Genomic DNA, 22,377 nt, shown 5'->3' on the forward strand with positions numbered 1-22,377 from the left:
TTAAGGAATAATATCATTGTCTTTTGGTGAAACTAGCTGCATTGCAAAACATCCGGACAGTTTATGAACTTCCAGTACAAGCTGAGTAGAATTTTTTTTAAATGGCGTGTAACCGCCATACAGTTTATGCTCCTATAGGCACCTTGCATGTTTGTGAGGATGGGATGAAATGTAATGCTGAAGACGGCAAAAATACCAAGTCCCCAAACCAAAGGAATTAACCAATGAAAGTTAATCCATGACTTAGCCAGGAATCAAACCTGAGACCTCTTGGACCAATGCTAACCCTTTTGCCATGGCAGGTGAGTGGAATTAGAAAGAAGTATAGATCTTCTACCCAGGAAAACTAGATGATTCATGAAATGACTAGCAGAGTTTTAACACATGGCATAAAATCAGAAGCTAATGGCTTGTTCTTTATCCAACATGAAACACGTCCTCAGGATTCATGTTTATGTCTTAGCATGAATAGAGTGATCAGGTTGACTACAAGTATGTTTGGATAGTGCAACTATTTCTGTGATTTCCTTTGGGATAATACCTTACTGTCAATTGTCAAAGTAAAGAGATTAGCACTGTTGACTGCTTTCCTGGTAAACCTTGTTATGGCCAAAAATGGCTAACAGGAGAAGTAGAATATGACTGGCCCTACCTTGTGAGGACAATTGAAGAGATATTACTTAGGATAACAATTATCACACATGTGAAGGTTAGTAGCTGTGTTTGTCTCTGCACTGAGCCATGTGAGGACAATTGAGATATCTGAGATGAGAATGAGCACACATTCCAAGATTAATGACTGAATTCATATTTGCACTGACAATAAACACCCTGCAATGTAAGAAAACAAGTGGCAGAAAACCACAGAGGGAACAAATTAGTCTTAATATTACTACTTATTCATATTACTTCTTGAATCTGTATTCATTCCTATTTCTGTTCCTGGTTTTTAACAGATCCATTTAATTCTTGTACTATGTATTAACTTGTATGGGGCATTTTCTATAACAGCATATGCTACAAGTTCTAACGGCTTCTAACAAACTTTCTAGTTAGAATGGAACACAAGCTGTTATTATTCTCTTCTTTGACATATAGAAAATAAAGAAGTTTCCTTCAGCTAATTCCACCAAAAGGCTACAACAGATATACAAAATTACAAATAAGTTTATAGGAAAGTATGGCACAAGAGAGAGAAAGTCTTTATACAAGGACTGAGCACTGAGTAGATGGCACACATACACACAATGTCTAAAACAAAATATACAAGACAATGATTCATTAACTCCTGCAATGAGATGGACTGGCCTGTTTCTCATCCATATCGAGTAAGCAGAGAGGGATCATAATGCTACAAATATTAAAAACATCTTTGGAATGGAAAATCTAAGAGCATACTGAGGTCTTCACTTAGCTGCATATCTCGTCATTTGTAAATGTAGAACACAGTTCCTAGGTGGTCACTCATACCGACTGTACATTTAAAGCCATGACTTTTATTACACAGATATTGCATGAAGGTGTTCATAAAAGAGAATCACAAAATCACAAATAGCATATAATGCAGAATTCTGATTTGAAGAAACTTGCACACTGTTCAAACAACATTACCACTGCAAGCTTGAAGCATATTCTTTTTATATCATGATAATACCTACAGCTGCACTGGAACACTGTATTGTGTTATGCTTCAGAATTTAGATTTTGTACTTCTAATTACATGATTTACACGAAGCATGGTAAACATCTTTACCTTCACATACTGGATCTTTCACTTGTATGTCAGAAGAGCATTCAAAGCAAAGAAGACTGTCCCTTCTTCCAAAGTTCATTCTTTTCTTACCTAGTGAGCTTTTTGTACCACTTTGGACGTACAGGGTTGTGGAGGCATGGGGCCAAGAGCTGGCATGGTTCAACCAAAATATTAGCTCTTCCCAGTGCTCTTTGAACTGTTAACACTCCACAGCTTGTCATACACTGGATGAACCAGACAACTTTGCAGCAATGTGGATCAGCCTCCAAAACACAGATTGTGTGATCAGGCCTACCTCTTCTCTAAGCCATTCAGCAATTCACTGCAATTTGTAGTAACAATAAATGTGTTCAGACTGGAGTCTCATTCATATCTTTCCTGAAATAAGTAAACAAATTCGTTAAGGAACAAAAAAATCAAATGTAGTAGGACCTCTGCTATCCAAAACATTTTAAACCAAAATACTGTTTAACCAAAATGATCTGAAAAAAATTGGTTAAATTACAAAAATGAATTGAAGAAACATAATTTGTTATTTTATTCTGTATATAAGTTGTGTTTCAAGCAAATACAATCCCTTTGTATGAAACAGAAAGTAAGTGAGGAAAGGAAAGTCCCCACCCTACCACAAACCCTTGTGCACAAGGGGGATGAGTACAAAAACTGTGGAATTTGACCTTGACTGCTGCTGCACGGGCCAACGCAGATCATATTGGCTCTCTCCTTTGTTGACATTGGTTGTGCGGTAGTACAGTATCGAACATTTAAGTGAAGATTTTTCATTAAGCGTCATGTCAACTGAGCCGAAACTGGTCATGATAACGATAGACGAGAAGTTAGAAGCAGTTAAAAGTATTAGAAATAGTGAGATTTTGCATAATGTGGCAGCCAAATTTGGTGTTGGTGTTTCCACAGTTTTTGACTGGATAAAAATGAAAAATGAGTTCAAAGAGCATGCATCAAGAAAACCATGACACCTGTTAAAATGATAAAATAAATGAGGCCATGTTTTAATGGTTCACACAACAGAGAAAAAAGGGCAGTAACATTATCAAGACCAGTTATTCAAGAAGAGAAAAAAAAAGATGTAATCTGAACTGACGGGAAGAAGGGTAAAGGGTTTAAAGTCAGTGCAGGATGTGTAGAAAAGTGGAAATATAGGTACGGTATGTGTCAAGTAAATGTTTGTGAGGAAAGTTTATCTGCTGATGTCGATGCTGCTGACATTTTCAAAACCAAAATAGATAAATTTCTGCAAGGATACAGTAAATATCAAATTTTCAATGCAGATGAGGCAGGTCTGAATTTTAAAATATTACCCAAAAAAATCACTTGCTTCAAGAAATGAAAAGAGTGCTCCTGGAAACAAAATGAGAAAAGAGTGAGTTTTGCTCTGCAGTAATGCTTCTGGAACTCACCGATGCAGCCTATGTGCATACAAAAATCTAAAAAACCTAGGGCTTTGAATGATATTTTGGCAAATGCTCTTCCTTTATTTTTCAAAACCAAAACAGTTCCCGGATGTCCACTGCCTTTGTTCACCGAATGGTTTAGAGATGAATTTGTCCCCAGTGTTGAGTCTTTTTTGAAGTCTATAATCCTTCCCAGAAAAGCAGTGTTGTTAATCGATCAAGTACCTATATGCCCACAGAGTCTGCAGGATGGTGACATTATTGTTCAGTTGCTACCTGCAAATGTCACAAGTCTGATCCAGCCCCTAGACCAAGGTACAATAGAATGCTTCAAAAGGCTCTGTCAATCGTTATTTCTTAGATGCATGTTGCAAGAGACAAATGAATCGAAAAGTGTTCCTGAAATCCTGAAAAGCAGCAACATGAAAAATGTGGTAGCCTATACTGGTGTGCACAATCCTAGGAGAAAATAAAGTCTTCAACCCTGCAAAAATGTTGGAATAAACTTTTTGACAGGATTTTAATTGAGGACAACACTGAGAAAGATAAAAATCTTGCAGACCTAATTGTAAAGCAATCAACAAAAGTGAAATAAGTGAATGGGTAAATGGTGATGACTTGGAACTTGATTTCAGTGACCAAGACATTATTGACATGGTACTCCATGAATCGCACAACAACAATGCAGCAGCAGACGATGAAGAAGATGATGCAGCAGAAAACACAAGCCATGACACAAGCCAGTTTTACATACAGTATAAACCCAAACTAAACCCCATGGCGCAACAGCCCCAAAGGGCCATGGCCTACCAAGCGACCGCTGCTCAGCTTGAAGGCCTGCAGATTATGAGGTGTTATGTGGTCAGCATGACCAATCCTCTTGGCCATTTTGAATACAGTTTGGGTTGGTAAGGTTAGACTGCATAGAATACGAGTTTACTCACAAAGGTTTTTTTTTATATTTTCAGGTAGCATTTTGGTTTGTTGAAAGATATGATGAAACAAAGCCTTCTGAAGTTCTGCTAATGAAACGGTGGCATGACATAGTGGCTAGTAAATAATGGGGAAAAAATAAAATAAAATATGTTTTTAGAAAAAAATTAGGGCCTACTGTATATTTACAGTATGTGCACTATCAAATATAGTTTTCTTTTGTAAATACAGTTCAGAATTTGGGTTTAGAGTATTAAATATTTTTTTAACAATTATATATGTAGCCTATTGTCTTTATTTACTTTAATCTAACTGTCAAAAAACTATTCTTAACCTCTAAAAATGACATTTCAATTATTATACAAAATTTTGCTATCCGAAACCCCCTTCCCCCACTTTGTTTTGGTTAACAGAGGTTCTACAGTACATACAAAAACAAACAAAAACAAACAAACAAACAAACAAACAAACAAACAAACAAACAAACAAACAAACAATAAGAAGCAGTTAATACTTTATATCTAGGAATGTTTTAAATGAAGAAATGTCTGTATCTGTTCCACTTATTCCACAGTTTCAGGTAATCCATATTATGAAATCATCTCACAGACAGACTCTTACGTTTATTTAATCACACATACTCATCTATAACCAAAATATTAGATAGTGTTATTCAACCAGGGGAATGTATACTATCACGAAGACATCTCAGAAGTATAGGTGTAATCAGAAAATATCTATTATTTCATTTAACACGTTCAGTGCGGATCACGCGCTGGTCGCGTGACGCTACTTTATAAGCACGTGCGGAGCACGCGCCTAGCGTGTCATGGGATGGTTGCTAGGAAATGTGAATCACAGGTTTCCCGCATGGTAAGAAAGGCTCTAATTGTCATCCTGCACATCGTGTAAGTCCAGTCTACTAGCAGATTCATCCGTAGCCATATTTGCGCATGCGTATTCCGTTTCCCATGTATTTCCTCTCCAGAGTTGTCGTCATATGTCCATCATTCATGTATGGGATCTTCGAGCAGCAAGACCACTTCAATGCAAGGTAAGACACCACAATTTCTGTTTATTAATTCTTCAAGAGAATTGCGAGTGATTCCGCTTTTGAAATAAATAAATTCCACTATTGCAATATGTTCAGTAAAAGAACTGAACTTGTAATTGTCATTTATTCTTGCATCATATATGTGTATAACATGAAAGAACGTACAGCAATCATTTTTGACTGCGTCGTGATGCTTATGTTATAATTTTATTTATATTTTTTTTCAGATGGCCGATAATGTGGTTCCTTGAACATCACAAGACCCACCCAATTAGCCAAAGTATTTCATTTTTGTTTGTCAAATTCAGTAATAGAGAAGTGTAAATACGAATATATTTATGTCTGTAACATACTTTATGCATTTGTTTGCTATCCCCAGTAAGTAATGCACAGTAATCTACCAGCGCACATGGTGTGCGATCCGTCTGGTGACCAGTATTACTTTTTTATTTCAACCACCGTGCGGGTCACGCATAAGGCGCGTGAGTGGGATAAGTCCACGAGTTTGATAAAACTCGTCCTACCAACGTATAAAACTTCGATAATTACAACTTTTAAAGAGTCCCACACAAATATTTTGCTCAGGTTGGCGGGTATGTCATGCTCTGCTAACACGCAGTGAACGTATTAAACACTCAATAACTAGACCAAGTTTAGGTTTAGTTAATTATAAATGTAATCATAATCATCATCATCATCATCACTGATTAGAAATGTAATCTGAGTACCAATTCTATCTCACTCTCTCACTGTTCCTCATTTCCTTTGTGCTAGTTTGACCTAAGCAAATGGTTGATACTTTCATTTCATTCCAGATGGTATGTTAAACAGCATTGAACACAATTCGATGGGATATTATCCATGCAGCTTTCACTTTTTTAAACAATGGCCACCTTTTAAATACTACTGGGGAAATAAATAAACAGATGCTTTCTTCCTTGACAGTTCAGAAATTCTACCAGAAATAATATTGATAAATAGAGGTTACTTTGGGATTTTATTTTATTTACATCTGTAATTTTACTCAAACTTGAACTATGTCAGCTCAAGTTATCCATTGATTGATTGATTGATTCATTCATTCATTCATTTGAGGAACCTATTACATTATATACACAGAAATATACAGTATATACAAATATATAAACTACAATATTTGGGAATGAAGAAGTGCATTTACACTGACCAAATTTGTACATTTGTCCAAAACTGTGCCACTCCTGTGGCATTATAACTGGCAAGTAAAAAGTTATGTTCGGAACACGAAAATGGGCATTGATGCATATGTTTGACAGTCTGTTTTCCCCCACAAATGCACTTGGCATCTTTGGTCTTGTAGCCACACTCTTTAAGAGCAGGTATGGAAAATTATTACAATTACGTTGTAGATTTGGTCATCACCAATTAGATACCCTGGCTGTCCTAGCTCTGCCCGGATTAGTGATGTACCCATTATTCCTGCTCAAGCACCGAAGATGAAATATAATGTTCCAATATTCTTATGCTTAGTTGAAAAAAGTCACTGATCTGCTGATACCAGTTCTTAAACGGTTAAATGACTTCCACACATTCTACTCCTCATTGTAGCCAGCCAAAAGTTGTTTATGCCACTCCATCCAGTCTTGAGATTTTGACTTCCTCAGTAGATTCCTTGCTTTACCTAGAGGTTCTTCCAAGGCCTTTGGCATATGGAGGAAACTTTTCCTGGATTTTAGTCTTGAATGAGGCAGCTGGTAGCTGAACAATGGATGGGCTTCATTATTGTTAGCCTTAAGCTGTACATGGTCAGCAGCATCTTCCTGGCGAATGCTTGTAGGTGGAATCAACAGAAGCTGGTTTTAAGCAGCCTGTGACCATTGCTTTCAGGCTGGATATTCCTTTAAAAAGCATGGATATAGATATTTTGTTTCATGGACTTTTCAGTTGAATGCAGATTTTAACATTGAGGATGTTTTAAATATGGATTTTTCAGAATAAGGATATTTCAGAGTAGTGGATATTTTTCATAGGTGGATGTTATTGAACACTGGACTTTTTTGTATAGCAGACCATATGACTGATAACCCCAACAGCAGGGTTGAAACACATCATTACTTGAATGTAAGCTTATAGCTATATGATCAATACCATGCACTCAACTCACTCAGTAATATCATTATCATTTGAACAAAACCAGCCATCAGAGGAGAAATCCATTTCAATCCAGTACTAGTTCCAAGCCCAGGTAAATGGTGAGGGTAAATGGCTGGTTACTGATTCTTGGTGGTAGCACAAATGTCGAGTAGTGTTGTCTGGCAAGTGCCAGGAATGATCTGAGTTAGTAGATCTCCTACTTACGCAATTTGCAACCAGCATATCCTACCCTATAGGGCTGGGGTTGACAAACATTGTTTATAAAGGACCAAATATTAAATATTTTACACTCTGCAGGCCAAGAAGCAAACTTGAGGATTTTCTTAGGTACCGGTACTAAAAAAAAAAAAAAAAAAAAAAAGTTTTGACAAATTTGTAATAATGTAATGTAATACAAATACTAAGTAGACTAGTAGACTACAATTATTGTTTGAAGCACAGCCATACTAATGTAATGAATACTTTATTTTTTATTTTTTATGTTTCAAATCGGGGATAAAAGTTAGTACTCCCTATCATCAAAAGTGTTTGGAAATGTTCAGCTGGTAATTTTGATCTGTATGACATTTTACATTATTTCATCTTTGAAAATATCTTTTCACACAGGTAGGTACTACCAAATACAGAGATAAACGTCCCGAGCAAATGATCTTAGGTTCATCATATTCATCGCTAGGAAGATGCTTATAGAATTCTGTTAAATTCTTTTCTTTGAATTTGCCTTTCAGCACATGATCACACTGCAAATTAATTACTTCCAATTGAAGATTAGGTGAAAGTTCTTCAATTGTACAGTCAAATGGATTTTGATATATGGAAATGTTCTCTGCACTTGCACCAAGATACGAAACATGTTACTGGAACTGTTGTTTGAGCTAAGAAAATATATTGGCTGCAAATCTGCATGAGAACAAAGAGTTCACATTTAAAAAAATTTTAAAAATTCTGACAGCTTGGGATATGCAAGAAGCAGCTGACATTATTTGTGACTCAATTTCTTTCTTTTTTTTTTGCTAGTGGCTTTACGTCACACTGACACAGATAGGTCTTATGGCGATGATGGGCTAGGAAAGGCCTAGGAGTTGAAAGGAAGCGGGCGTGGCCTTAATTAAGGTACAGCCCCAGCATTTGCCTGGTGTGAAAATGGGAAACCACGGAAAACCAACTTCTGGGCTGCCAACAGTGGGATTTGAACCCACTATACTATCTCCCAGATGCAAGCTCACAGCCGCGCGCCCCTAACTGCACGGCCAACTCGCCCGGTGTGACTCAATTAAAGCCAGGTTTTGTTGAAATAACTTTACTACAGTAAAAGTGTCACATATCAGCACTGTTTTATCTTGTAGCTTCCAGTTGAATCCATTAAAAAATCCTTTATCAGCAGCAAAAGCGTATTTCCAAAGTCATTCAGTGTCCAACAGTAGTGGTTGGCGGCAGCTTTACTCATTGAGAAAAAATTCAATCTCTGCTCTGAGTTCAAAAAATCTTAATAAAACTTGACCATGGCTGAGCCACCGAACTGCTGTATGGTAGGGCAATTCATGATATTCAGGTTCTGTTTTTGACAGAAAAGCATGGAACTGATGATGGATCAGTCTGCGAGATGGAATGAAGTACACTACTGACACAGTTAGTTAAAAAACACACTAAAGATTCGGATATTTCCCACAAAGTACCTGCTGGTGAATAATATGATGAATAACCATAGGCTTTGAACACCTTGCATTTTCACGCACTTTGAAAAATGTTTCCAACTAAGCCTTTGGCTGTTCCACACATATTTTTACCACCATCTTTTGTGACACACATTTTAGCTGATTCCAAAGATTCGCACATTGCTCCATGGCCTCTGCCCAGGCAGTGTTACCTTTGCCACATGTATCGGTGTTCTATGACATTTTGTTCCATTTTAATACCAATGCACATCCATCATATCTCCGTCCAAACCACAAAAGAGGATGAAAAGTGGACTTCAAGTGTCGTGATTTCAAGGGAGAGCAGAGTGAGAATTATTTTGTTATTGCATTAGACCTCATTTGTTAGTCAAGGATAGAAAAATCTTCACTGTTGATGAGTTGATTAAATCATGTCTGATTTTAGCAGCTAAAGAAGCCTGTCCAGAGAAATTCATTTAATACTATCAGCCTTTTAGCGAGAACAGTTACTCAAAGAGTTGAGGACATTGGGAACAACATCAGTAAGCAATTAATTAACAAGGAAAATTATTTCAAGTGGTATTCCTTGGCTCTTGATGAGTTGACAGATATTACAGATACTACTCGTTCAAGCTGTTTGTTCAAGGAGTCAGTGCTGACTTTGAAGTGACTGAAGAATTAGCTTCTATGAATACTCTGTGTTGAACAACTACAGGCTAAAACATTTTCGAGGAAGATGAGTCATAGGATTGACAGGCCCAATAAAGGAGATATTAATAATGGAATATTTTACATTGCTGGCAGATATTGTCCAGAATCTGGTGCATGTATACTTTTTTGTAATAAATGGAAAACTGGTGAGCATTTTTCATTCCTTCTTTGGTTAAGGGCTTTATTCACCATACTGTTCGAGACATGGACGCCTACACCGGCCGTGGCCAATGTGGTAATACCACATGTGGTCTCCCCCTTATTCCAGAGAATTGCTTATATGGTACCTCATTTCAAGTACTAAAGCACCTATCCTAATCCTACACTCAAGTAACAACAGCAGCACACACTTCCACACATACGACAATAACATATTTTGTCTACCAGTTTCTGTTTGCATTTCCCTATCAGTCTGTGCTTCGCAATGAATATTAACAAGTCACAGAATCGGACCTTTGAGAGTTGCTGGACATGACCTCAGGTTGAACGGCTTCTCATCCAGTTAGCTGTGCATTGTGTACTCCTGTGTTCGCAGCAGTTGGTGCTCACAGTAACAGAACAACGAATGTGGTGTACAAAGAAACATTAGATTAAATGACAGACTTCAAGAATCATTAATATTGGTCTCATATGTAAGCACCTAAAATTCAGTATGTCAGCAGCAAAGTTACATATACTTTGCGTGTATTAATATCTTATGATTGACTGCTTTGGGCAGTGAAGTGCAAAGAATAATGGGCGCGGACCATGTTGCCTTCAGCCTTTACAGTTGGCAACACAAAACTAACATTCCTTTTTCCAATATTCTGCATAGTGTAACTGCTTAGTGTAACTGTACCTTCATTCTGATTAACCTGTATATACGGGTAGATACAGTCAGTGAAAGTAAATAAATGTATGTAAATCATACTATACACATAAGCATAAACTTAGAAAACAAGAGTTAAATACCATTCATTGAGAAAGACAATTTATAATGTAATAGAAAGTATTTTAGAAGTAAACATTAAAGGGAGCAAGCAGTCACAGAGCAATCAGATATGAAATAAATAGATTTATGAATTATTATTATTATTATTATTATTATTATTATTATTATTATTATTATTATTTAAACCCTTTTCATTCCATACCCTGATGGGGTATAGTGGGCCCTCTAGACAGTAAGCCAAGGAGTTTTGTACCGATGATGTGATATGCGGAGAAGTTGAGGTGGGTGCGGCTGTGGCCTATAATAGGAAATGTTCCAGCATTCGCCTTAGTGCAGGAGAATGGAAAGTCATGGAAAACCATCCTCAGAACAGTGGGGACCAACCCCTCCGCCTCCCGAGTGTAGAACTGCAAGGCTAGTGAAACTAGCCACTGTTAACACGTTCACTTCCGGCCATTTTCTGAGCAACTTCCATGCATGTTTTCTGGTGGTATGACCTCTTTGAAGGTGCACACAGTCAATCAAACACAGATACTAGTGATGGCTTGCTTTCTTTTTTTTTTTTTTTTTAACATAACAAACAGCAAAAGAACCCTACCTCCAAAGATACTCCTTCCACCCTGTCAACATCCATGCGTATCAACCACTGTTTGTTTTCTGTGAGCCCTCCCCATCCAGTTATCACAGGCTTTAGAAATACCTCTGCATCAAAGACATTACAGAACTACGGTCCTGCAAGTATACTTGCACTTTGCAATGTGTACCCATGGCCAGTAGGCAGTAATGATCATTCTTTGAATGTTAAAAGTTTAGCATAGTAGTATATATTCCATTATGGCAAACCAGATCATGTATGAGTGTTAAGGTATTAGCTACAAATAAGAACTATTGGCAAACCTAAGATTCTAAACGCATAGTGAACGTTGAAGACTGAAGTATTTTTCACCAAATGCCTTAAGGCACTCGCGAAATGTTATCCAACTTTAGTCGGATATGGGAGTGAACATGTCAAGCTTGAGACTATTCCACTCAGTGTTTTCTTTATAGGCCTAACTCCTCATAATAACAATCCCTTTCCTTTTAATTCAATGCTTTACAGTTGAGGCTAACTGTTTTCAACTACATTCCTGAGATTACACAAAGATAAATTTGACTTACCTCACTGAATCCATTTAAGAAGCAAGAAAAGACAGGAAAGGAATAAAGATTACATACATTTCCAGTAACGTTTAGGCTACTTACTTAACATGAACTTAAGTATTAAGAAAAATGAAGACAAATTCAAAATGAAAGCAACATATTCAAGATGGAAAAGGGCAAATAGAGAGGAGGCACAAGTAACCAAGGTAATAAAAATCATAAGAGTGACATAATGCAATAAGTACTTTGACCCTAAGTATTCAACAGTGTGAGATAGAGAAGAATGCATAGTGAAGTGGTGCACATGCTGCTGACACTCAACTTAACTCTTTCATGGCGGTCAAGTTCTATTGACTCGCATCAACGTAGCATGTGCTGCAGCAGTCGACTTCATGTTTTGCTGCTACTGCTCACGCTAACATTGCTAACCAAGCAGCATACATGTTTATGCATCTCTTGGGCATGTACTGAGAAGTTACTGCAGTAAAGGCTGCAAGTATTAAGCCTATATTTATTTATTTTAGCCCACTTGCCAACAATCCGCTCTGCTCTCTGGCCGGCAGTAGTGCACTAGTGAACAGCCAATAGCATGTGAAATAACATTAGAAATGACAGTGAAGAAAATCAGGTTTTAGTGGCAGATTCAGGTTCTGAATTGTGCATAAATAAGGACAATGGAAGTGTGCCAAGTGATAGTTGAGTTGAAAATAACAACAAAGAAGATCATCAAGTCGTATCAGAATGGGAAAATATTTGTATAAGTGAAAGAATGAAAAAACTGAAGTTTTATGAATTTGTATCTTAACCCCTTAATTGAGTATTTGTTTTCCACCTATCGAGTATTTTATTTTGGTAGTTTTCCTTCCTCAAATGTGAACTTTTTTCACAAGAGCAAATGTAGTTAACATCAAACATAAAAATTAAAGTAAAAAACCACAAACAGATCAGGAGATTTGTGGCAGAGGTGGTGTGGTTCGCAATGACTACTCACTCATCTATTCAAGTAGTTATTACAGCAGAAAATTATTACAGAACTTGTTCCAATAAAAAAAAGAATCTCATAACTCATTTACAAAAAAAAAAAAAAATTTTAAAATTACAAGAGTTATGCATTATCCTATGAATACAGTCGAGTACTTGTCCATGTGATGCCCTCTCTCAGGCAGTGGTGTGGTTTGCGATGAACGTGAGTGACCGTGGCCTATAGAAGGAACTGTTCTAGCATTCGCATTAGTGAGGAGAATGGAAAACCACAGAAAACCATTCTCAGGACAGCCGATGATGGGGACCAGACCTGCTCCGTCTCCCGAATGCAGAACTGTCGAAATAGAGCCATTGGCTTGATTGGCCACCTGCAAACCAAAGCCTACTCTAAATTCGCTGACCTACTTCTCCCCTGTAAAATATGTCTTGAAGCAAGGGATAGCACAAATAGGTACATCACAGTCTTTGCAGTAGTAAATGGTTTGTCTTTTGATCTTGTGGGACAGACATACAACACACCTTTTCCTTGAATGTGCCTGTGATAAAGTTACTGGATTTGTGTTCATGAAATCCAGAAAATCCATGAAAGCCAAGATAAATTTTCAGTGATAGGCCTTCCCATCTCTCTGTAATTTCACTGTCTCAGAAATATATTTTTCAATCAGTCCCTCATCTATTTCAATATGAAATTTAGCTGGGATTCAGTACCTCCCACCTTCTTGTGAAGAGCGTGAGCACTAAAGATTGTAGTGTCCACTGGCAAAACATTTTCATGTAATACCTTTCCAGTCTCTTTCTAGACAATGAGTCAATGCTTTGATCTGTCAAATCCACTCCACCCATTCCTTTGCTATAGGTGAGACTAACTGTGAGTTTGAATTTCAACCACCATCCCTCTTAATGACTCAGTCACTTCCTTGTCATACACTGTTGAGATAATATGCACATTTTTCTTATCCTTTCCCTTTATCACCATTAGGTTATTCCTGTACTATGTGCAATATTCTCCTGTTTCCAATCGTTCTTCTTCATGTCCATAGGGAACTCCTTCCTGTTTACTCAAGCAGTTCCTACAGCATCAGTACTTTCCTGAAGAAGTTGATTGCAAAAGATTGGTGACAGATTATTGCAAAGCCCTCAAATCAATGTAAAGTACTTTGTCAGGGAAGTCTGTGGTCTTCCCTGTGTACAATAGCATATTATAAACATAGCCAAATAAAGAAATGCACAGCTGGTATGACTCCGTCCAAAAACATGCTCTCTTCTTTGAAACAGACGAGGGTCTGATTGAAAAATATATAGGTATTTCATCCAAGATTACCTATGACTATATCCTCTTCAGGAATGTCAGGGGTCTGAAATTTATTGGCCTCATTTTTTGGGATTTGGCCTGAATGTAGTTTTTAAATTATTGTAGCGTATTGTAGTAACTTATTAGAAATTAGAGTGCTTATTTTATTATTTTGAGTAGTCTTGCAAAATTCAAACTTTATGATATAGATGTTGATTCCCATAGGGAACCTGAAATATTTGTCCCGAATGAGTAAATTTATATCTATATCATTTGATGGCCAAGCAGGCATCAATTTTTGGTAATGAGACAAAGTCTCTCATAGTGCACTGGCACTGTCGGTGGCTCCAAGTAGCCTACGCAGTGGCCTCCATGGTATGCACTAGCCATGCGTCTTGGTGGGTGTGCTATTGACCAACTGACGAGACCAACTTAGCACATGGGGGTGAAATGCTGGCAACCAGGAATGAGTTATCTGGAAAATTTATAACGTCCAATAACGGACCATTTATATTGGTATTTCAGATTGTAATTTCCATATCTGTTTGTGCTCAGTAATAACCTGTTGTAATTAGGATACGTCCGATCGTAGTTTAAACATTATTGTAGAGTACTTAGTATCTGAACGTAGTTTGAAATTATTGTAGTGTATTTTAACATCTTATTAGAAATTAGTGTGTTTATTCAATTACTGTGAAATATTTGTGTAGTATAGTATCTGTAATAACACTCCTGCTGGAATTCTGTTGTAGTAATTAGGGTAGACTTAACTGCAGTTTAGAGTTGTGAAATTCTTGTGTATTATTTTCTGTTTTCAGTAATTAACAGCAATTTTCATCCTGTTAGGGTGTTGTAGAAAAAAAAATCGTACAACTAAGTAATATTGCAGTGTAGCAGTAGCCTATATTAATTACCATATTGTCGTGTGATCATTGTGAACAATCCTGGACAATATTTCCTTCCTTTCATTCTTATTTTGCACAGAATAAGTTATCATATTTTTCAATTTCTATTCATTATTCAGTAAAGAATGGCTAAGGAGTGCAAGTGTAGGAACTGTGGGTGTGGCCAGGCATTAAGGAGTATGAGGGAGGAGTTGAAGAGTTTGAGGGGATAATTAGGATTCTCTCAGAGCCAGGAAGGAAAGTAGGCCTCCCTCAAATATTGTACAGGATACAGCAGGTGTAAAAGAGGGATGGGAAGGAAACGGAAAAATTGTAGAAGACAGGTGGTCTAATGTTTTAAGGGGAAGGAGATTCCAGGCTGAGGGCTCCATTCAGGATCAGAATTCAGGACAGGTGTCTGTGAGAAATCGGTATGAGTCACTGCAGGTAGAACAACCGAGGGAAGATGAGGAACTGGGAATTATTGCTGAGAAGTGTGGAAGTAGCAGGAAGGGAAAAGGTAGGAAAGGGAAATGTAGAGTAGTGGATAGGAAAAGACAGGTGGAACAGGGTCATAGGATGGAGAAAAGGGAGAAGGAAGTAGCTTCTGCAGCTGTAAGGGAAGATAGGACTGACCAGGAGGGTAGGGGATGAAATGAAGTGGGTAGGGTTGAGGCTCTGGTCATGGGGGATTCCACTGTTAGACAAGTGGGGAAAGTGTGTGGAGGAAAGGGAACCAGGGTAGAATGTTATCCAGGAATTAGGTTAAGGCAGTTGTTGAGGAAAGTAGAAGAGAAAGCGGGAAAGGAGAAGGTGGTAGTGTTTCACGTTGGTATTACCAACATAAGACAAGCAAGTATAAGTACCAACATAGTTGGGGATGTGTGGGATCTGGTAAATGCAACACGGGTGATGTTTAAGGAAGTGGAGATTGTTATCAGTGGGATACTGTGTAGGAGGGATACTGACTGGAAGGTGATTGGGGATTTAAATGAGACTATGGAGTGAGTAAGTGGGAAATTGGGAGTGAGATTTCTAGATCTTAATGGGTGGGTAGGAAATAGGGATCTGTGCTCAGATGGCCTTCACTTAAACCGCAGTGGTATGTATAAGTTAGGAAATTTGTTTGGAAGGGTAATAGGGAGGTACATTCAGGGAAACGGGGTGGCCTAGGGACTGGTGATAAGGGAACAGGGAATTGGAAATCAAGTAGGGATAACATAAAAATGTTAGTGCTGAACAGTAGAAGTATTGTAAAGAAAGGAATAGAATTAAGTAATTTAATAGATATACACTTACCAGATATTGTAACAGGAGTTTAATCATGGCTGAGGAATGATATAATGGATGCAGAAATTTTCTCACGGAACTTTAGTGTGTATCGTAGAGATAGGATAGGAATGTTAGGAGGGGGAGTATTCATTCTGGTAAAAGAAGAATTTGTAAGTTACGAAAAAGTTAAAGATGACAAACATGAAATTCTAGGTGTAAGGCTGATCTCTAAAGATAATAGGCAACTTGATATCTTTGGAGTGTACAGACTGGGAACGGGTAGCGCTGACATTGATTCAGAATTATTTGATAAGATAATCAGCTATGTGGGAAACGATAAAGAAAGGAACGTGATTGTAGCGGGTGATCTCAATTTACCAAATGTCAATTGGGAAAGTAATGCGAATGACAGGAAGCACGACCAACAAATGGCAAATAAGATAATATGGGAAGGACAGCTATTCAAAAAGTGATGGAACCAACTAGAGGGAAGAATATTCTGGATGTGGTGCTGGTAAAACCAGATGAGCTCTATAGAGAAACCGAAGTAATAGATGGTATTAGAGATCACGAAGCTGTTTTTGTGGTAGTTAAAAATAAATGTGCAAGAAAGGAAGGTATTAAAATTAGGACTATTAGGCAGTACCATAGGCTGATAAAACAGGCATGAGGGAGTTTTTAAAGACTAACTATGATCAGTGGAAAACGGTAAATAAAATTTTTAAACAGACTCTGAGATGGGTTTAAAGTAATTGTTGAGGAATATGAAAATAGGTTTGTACCGTTAAAGGGGGTGAGGAATGGTAAAGATCCACTATACAGTGAAACTCGGTTAAGAAGTTCCCGCATAAGAAGTTTTCCCGCCTAAGAAGTGTGATATTCTTGGTCCCTTGATCAGTTGCATTAAGACATATGTATATTTTTCCCGTTTAAAGTGTTCTGTTGTAAATATATTTCCCGCTTAAACAGTTCAGATTTTAGAGCCCCTTGAGATAGAAAACGTCCGCTCAAAGCAGCCCGTGGTTAGAACCCTCCAGTCTCCGCGCAAGTTGCACACTGTGTTAGACCGTGCGCGCGCTCGCGGTGGGTGTCTGGTGTCACGGAACATGTGCGGGCCTGCCACGGCCATATGACGTCGCGCTATGACAACACGGACAGCAGATGCTCACTCTCGACTTGTGGAATCGAATCGAACCCATCAGTCAAAATTTCCACTCCACCGTTCCATCTAGCGGAATAAAATCGAACGGGATTCTACGTAAGAAACATAAAGTACGCAATGAATGATTTGATAAAACTTTAATGCAGTAATTTGCGGGCCGCGACAGGGTGAAGTCATTAATCGAGGTGGCCTAAACATTAATTAAAAACCGTGCATTTGCCCACAACATTACTGTTAACCTACCACAAAACTGAATATTCTAACCTGTCTGATTTTTCATTCCCTTGCTTATTTCCTTCCAGGCATTCTGTCTTACGTTGTTGCAATAATACTTGTGGGCCTTGCCGTAGAGGAAATTACGTTTTTGAACTAAACTGATAAGATTTTCCGTGTCTATTATTAGTGAGATGAATAAAAACAACTTCGCGACTCTATGCAGGAAACAGCCGATTTGCCAGCAGCCAGCTGATACCGTCCACATGCCGCCAAACAGCCGACCGAAAGATCCCGATCGTGTACGAAGTTGAACGAATGTTGACAGACAACTGGGTGTTGAGGGAGGCACACATAGGCATTGCAATACCACGTGTTGGCATAAAATTGAAAGTTATTTTTAATTTTACCTTTATACGAGCTAAACATTGTATTATCGTGTTACTCGTAATTATTACATCACATTAATAGAACGTAGCACAAGGATGAGGAGACATGAAATAAAATTCTCAAGGGGAAAGAAACTGTTTACGTTTAGATGTGCTAGCGTTGCTACTGCACCTTTATCTCTCCCACGTAATACCCCGGATACATTTCCATGCACTAATTTCTACCAACTTCGAACCTGTGTTTCTTTTCTTCATTACCTATAGCACGAAGAGGATTGAAGCGGGAAAATAAACTCAATACTGGCTTGGCCATGCGGTACTTGTGAAACAGCCAGAAACTACGCCCGTTGCCGTGACAACCAGTAGGAATGCAGGGGCGATTTAGGCCTAGGTTCTAAGAATCTCTTAAGAGTAAGTTGCTAGATTTCCCATTTGCTGCCGTTATCCTTGAAGCAGGTGTCAGGGGTGTGAGGAAGATAGAAAGCACATGCTAACAAACTAGTACACGTCTTGTCTTTGCTTCTTGTAAGCCTAAGCTACGGATTGCCAAGCATAGTGTAGCGTCCTAATTAGTATGAATAGGAGTAGGTGAAGTTAGTTGTACTTGTAATGTCAACGTACAAGCTTTTTTAAAAAAGTGAAAATGAGCGCAACTCAGAGGAAAGAGATCAAGCGAAAGGCACTAACAATAAAAGACCAAGTGGAGATTATAAGGAAAGTGGCGTCATCTACACTTTCTCGTGTTGCTTTGGCAAAGGAGCTGGGGATGCCGCCGTCTACTTTGAACGATATTATAGCGAAGAAAGAAGAGATATCTGCTTCTGCAGGGAATACTTCAGCAAATTGTAAGGAAGTTAAATCTGAAAAGTACGATGAAATAGAACAAGTTCTGCTAATATGGTTTAAACAACAGCGAAGTTTAAACGTACCTTTCAGTGGGACTATTGTGCAGGAGAAAGCCTCATGCAAATTAAGGGTACCTTTTACCGCGTCGAGCGGGTGGCTGGAACGCTTTAAAAATCGAGCCGGCATCGTTTACAATGCCGGCCCCGTGGTGTAGGGGTAGCGTGCCTGCCTCTTACACGGAGGCCCCGGGTTCGATTCCCGGCCAGGTCTGGGATTTTTACCTGGACCTGGTTCGAGGTCCACTCAGCCTACGTGATTAGAATTGAGAAACTATCTGACGGTGAGATAGCGGCCCCGGTCTAGAAAGCCAAGAATAACGGCCGAGAGGATTCGTCGTGCTGACCACATGACATCTCGTAATCTGCAGGCCTTCGGGCTGAGCAGCGGTCGCTTGGTAGGCCAAGGCCCTTCAAGGGCTGTAGTGCCATGGGGTTTTTGGTTTTCGCTTACAAAACAATTTGTTGCGAAGCAGAGAGTGTAAGTTCGGAGGGAAGGGAAGTGTGGAAGGACATGGTTCTGCCTGCTAAAATAATCAAACCTTGCAACGTTTTTATATAACTTAATATGTTCCCTTCTCTTATCAAATATATTTATAATATGGTATGTTCAATTATTTTACTTTATCTCTAAAAATATTGTCATGATAATCAAATTTTTATATTGTGGCTTTCTGTAAGCAGCTCTTATATGTCGGCCTATTTCAGTATTGTTCACAAACAAGGAAATCTGTTGGCTGTGTGTTTCACAGTACAGAATAAGTTTTTGGGCATTACCCCTTTTAAGAAGTTTCCTGCTTAAGAAGTTTTTTTTTTGCAGTCCCTTGGAAAACTTCTTAACAGAGTTTCACTGTATTATAAGAGAAAAGTAAAGAGACTAAGAAGGCGGTGCAGTTTGGAAAGATATAGAGTTAGAATTGGCTGCAGAAGAAAGGAGAAATTGAAGGAACTTACTATGAAATTGAATCTAGCAAGTAAGTCAGCTAAGGACAACATGATGGCAAGCATAATTTGCAGTCATACAAAGTGAAAAATGGAAGAGTATGTATAGGTACTTTAAGGCAGAAACAGGTTCCAAGAAGAACATTCCAGGAATCAGTTATGAACAAGGGGAGTGTGTATGCGATGATCTTCAAAAGGCAGAAGTATTCAGTCAGCAGTATGTAAAGTTTGTTGGTTACAAGGATAATGTCCAGATAGAGGTGACTAATACTAAAGAAGTATTTAAATTTACCTATGAAAACAATAAATTTACAGTAAGACACAAGAGTTGAAAACTAGAAAAGCAGTTGGAATTGATAAGGTTTTGGCGGATATACTTAAGACAAGACCATAACTGAACTAATTATTTGATTATTTTTGCATGATGGAGCTATACCAAATGAATGGAGAGTTGCTATTGTAGCCCCTGTATATAAAAGAAAGATATACATAAAGCTGAAAATTACAGGCCAGTCAGTTTGACATGTATTGCATGTAAGTTTTGGGAAAGCATTCTTTCCAATTATATTAGTCATGTTTGCAAAATTAATAACTGGTTTGACAGAAGGCAGTCTGGGTTTAGGAAAGGTTATTCCACTGATGTTCAACTTGTAGGATTCCAGCAAGATATAGCATACATCCTGGATTCAGGAGCTTAAATGGACTATACCGCGATTGACCTATCTAAGGCACTTGATAGGGTAGATCATGAGAGACTACTGGCAAAAATGAGTGCAATTGGACTTGACAAAAGAGTGACTGAATGGGTGGCTATGTTTCTAGAAAATATAACTCAGAGAATTAGAGCAGGCAAAGTTTTATCTGTCCCTGTAATAATTAGGAGGGAATTCCTCAAGGCAGTATTATTGGACCTTTATGTTTTCTTATATATATCAATGATATGTGTAAAGAAGAGGAATCAGAGGTGGCTTTTTGCAGATGATGTTATTCTGTACAGAGTAATAAATAAGTTACAAGATTGTGAGCAACTGCAACATGACCTCGATAATGTTGTGAGATGGACAGTAGGCAATGGTATGATGATAAACGGGGTTAAAAGTCAGGTTGTGAGTTTCACAAATAGGAGAAGTTCTCTCAGTTTTAATTACTGCGTTGATGAGGTGAAAGTTCCTTTTGGGGATCATTGTAAGTACCTAGGTGTTAATATAAGGAAAGATCTTCATTGGGGGTAATCACATAAATATGATTGTAAATAAAGGGTACAGATCTCTCACATGGTTATGAGGGTATTTAGGGGTTGTAGTAAGGATGTAAAGGATAGGGCATATAAGTTTCTGGTAAGATCCCAAATAGAGTATGGTTCCAGTGTATGGGACCCTTACCAGGATTACTTGATTTGAGAACTGAAAAAATCCAAAGAAAAGCAGCTCGATTTGTTCTGGGTGATATTCGACAAATGAGTAGCGTTACAAAAATGTTGCAAAGTTTGGGCTGGGAAGAATCGGGAGAAAAGAGATGAGCTGCTTAACTAAGTGGTATGTTCCGATCTGTCAGTGGAGAGCTGGCATGGAATGACATGTATACGAGTGGTGTCTTTAAAAGTAGGAAAGATCACAATATGAAGATAAAGTTGGAATTCAAGAGGACAAATTGGGGCAAATATTTGTTTATAGGAAGGGGAGTTAGGGATTGGAATAACTTACCAAGAGAGATGTTCAATAAATTTCCAATTTCTTTGCAATAATTTAAAAAAAGGCTAGGAAAATAAGAGGTAGGGAATATGTCATCTGGACGAGCAGATCAATAGTGATTGATTGACTGATTGATTGATTTATTTATTTAACTGTAATATTTGCTATTGTCATTGAAATAGAAGTGTAACTAATGAGGATATAGAATCTGTGATCAGTCATAACATTTCTGAAGAACAGTGTGTCGATATATTTTTCCTTGCTGAAAAACACACTTGTCGTGGGCTTCTGAATTATACCTTGCAGAAACAAAAGGTCACAATAAGCCTTTATTTTGGATCACTTGCTTGGCATATATGTTTGTTTCCCATGCTATGAGTTCTACCAGTTCATCAGAAAAGAAATGCTCAAAAATATCTATAGGTTCCCATTAATGCTTTCACGGCCCGTACTTATAGACATGATAATGTATAGGCTTTTGGGCTTATGACGTGTCAAGAAAATAAGGTGAAATTCTTAACGTTTTACAATATCCATAGGCTCGCAGATATCCTCAAAGTGTACATGCATATCACCATGCACGGTTTATACAAATCTTTGGCATGTTATTTCAAACTCTGACCACTATTTCAATGTCACCTGTGCCATCTTCTGCATCATTGTCATCACTTGAATCACTAAAATAACTGTCATAATCAGTATCCCTGTCTTCTGAATCTAATAACAGATGCACAATATCATTTTCGGTTAAATCCTTTGATTTGTTTTTCTCCCTAGAATTACAGTATGTCACCATGCTAGAAGATGCAAGAGCAGTGAGCTGTGGGTGGGACAGGCAAAGACACTGAAGGCAATCCCCCCCACAACTTGCATTCTGTAATCAGCAAGAAGTACAATCAACACTCAATAGATGGCAGAAAGGTTC

The 22,377-nt window shown here is 38.1% G+C and overlaps 1 protein-coding gene across 1 annotated transcript in view; it reads right to left on the minus strand.

The window, feature by feature from the left end:
* Positions 1–1,994: 1,994 nt before the first annotated feature.
* Positions 1,995–22,377, minus strand: part of stan (Protocadherin-like wing polarity protein stan) — a 302,411-nt gene continuing 282,028 nt past the window's right edge. The window contains exon 43 of the mRNA XM_067138004.2: positions 1,995–2,131. Within this exon, the coding sequence (XP_066994105.2) occupies positions 2,104–2,131 (28 nt within the window). The 3' untranslated portion in view covers positions 1,995–2,103. The remainder of the gene's footprint in view (positions 2,132–22,377) is intronic.

This window comes from Anabrus simplex, chromosome 1, assembly GCF_040414725.1.
Source record: "Anabrus simplex isolate iqAnaSimp1 chromosome 1, ASM4041472v1, whole genome shotgun sequence".
Taxonomy (NCBI): Eukaryota; Metazoa; Arthropoda; class Insecta; order Orthoptera; family Tettigoniidae; genus Anabrus; species Anabrus simplex.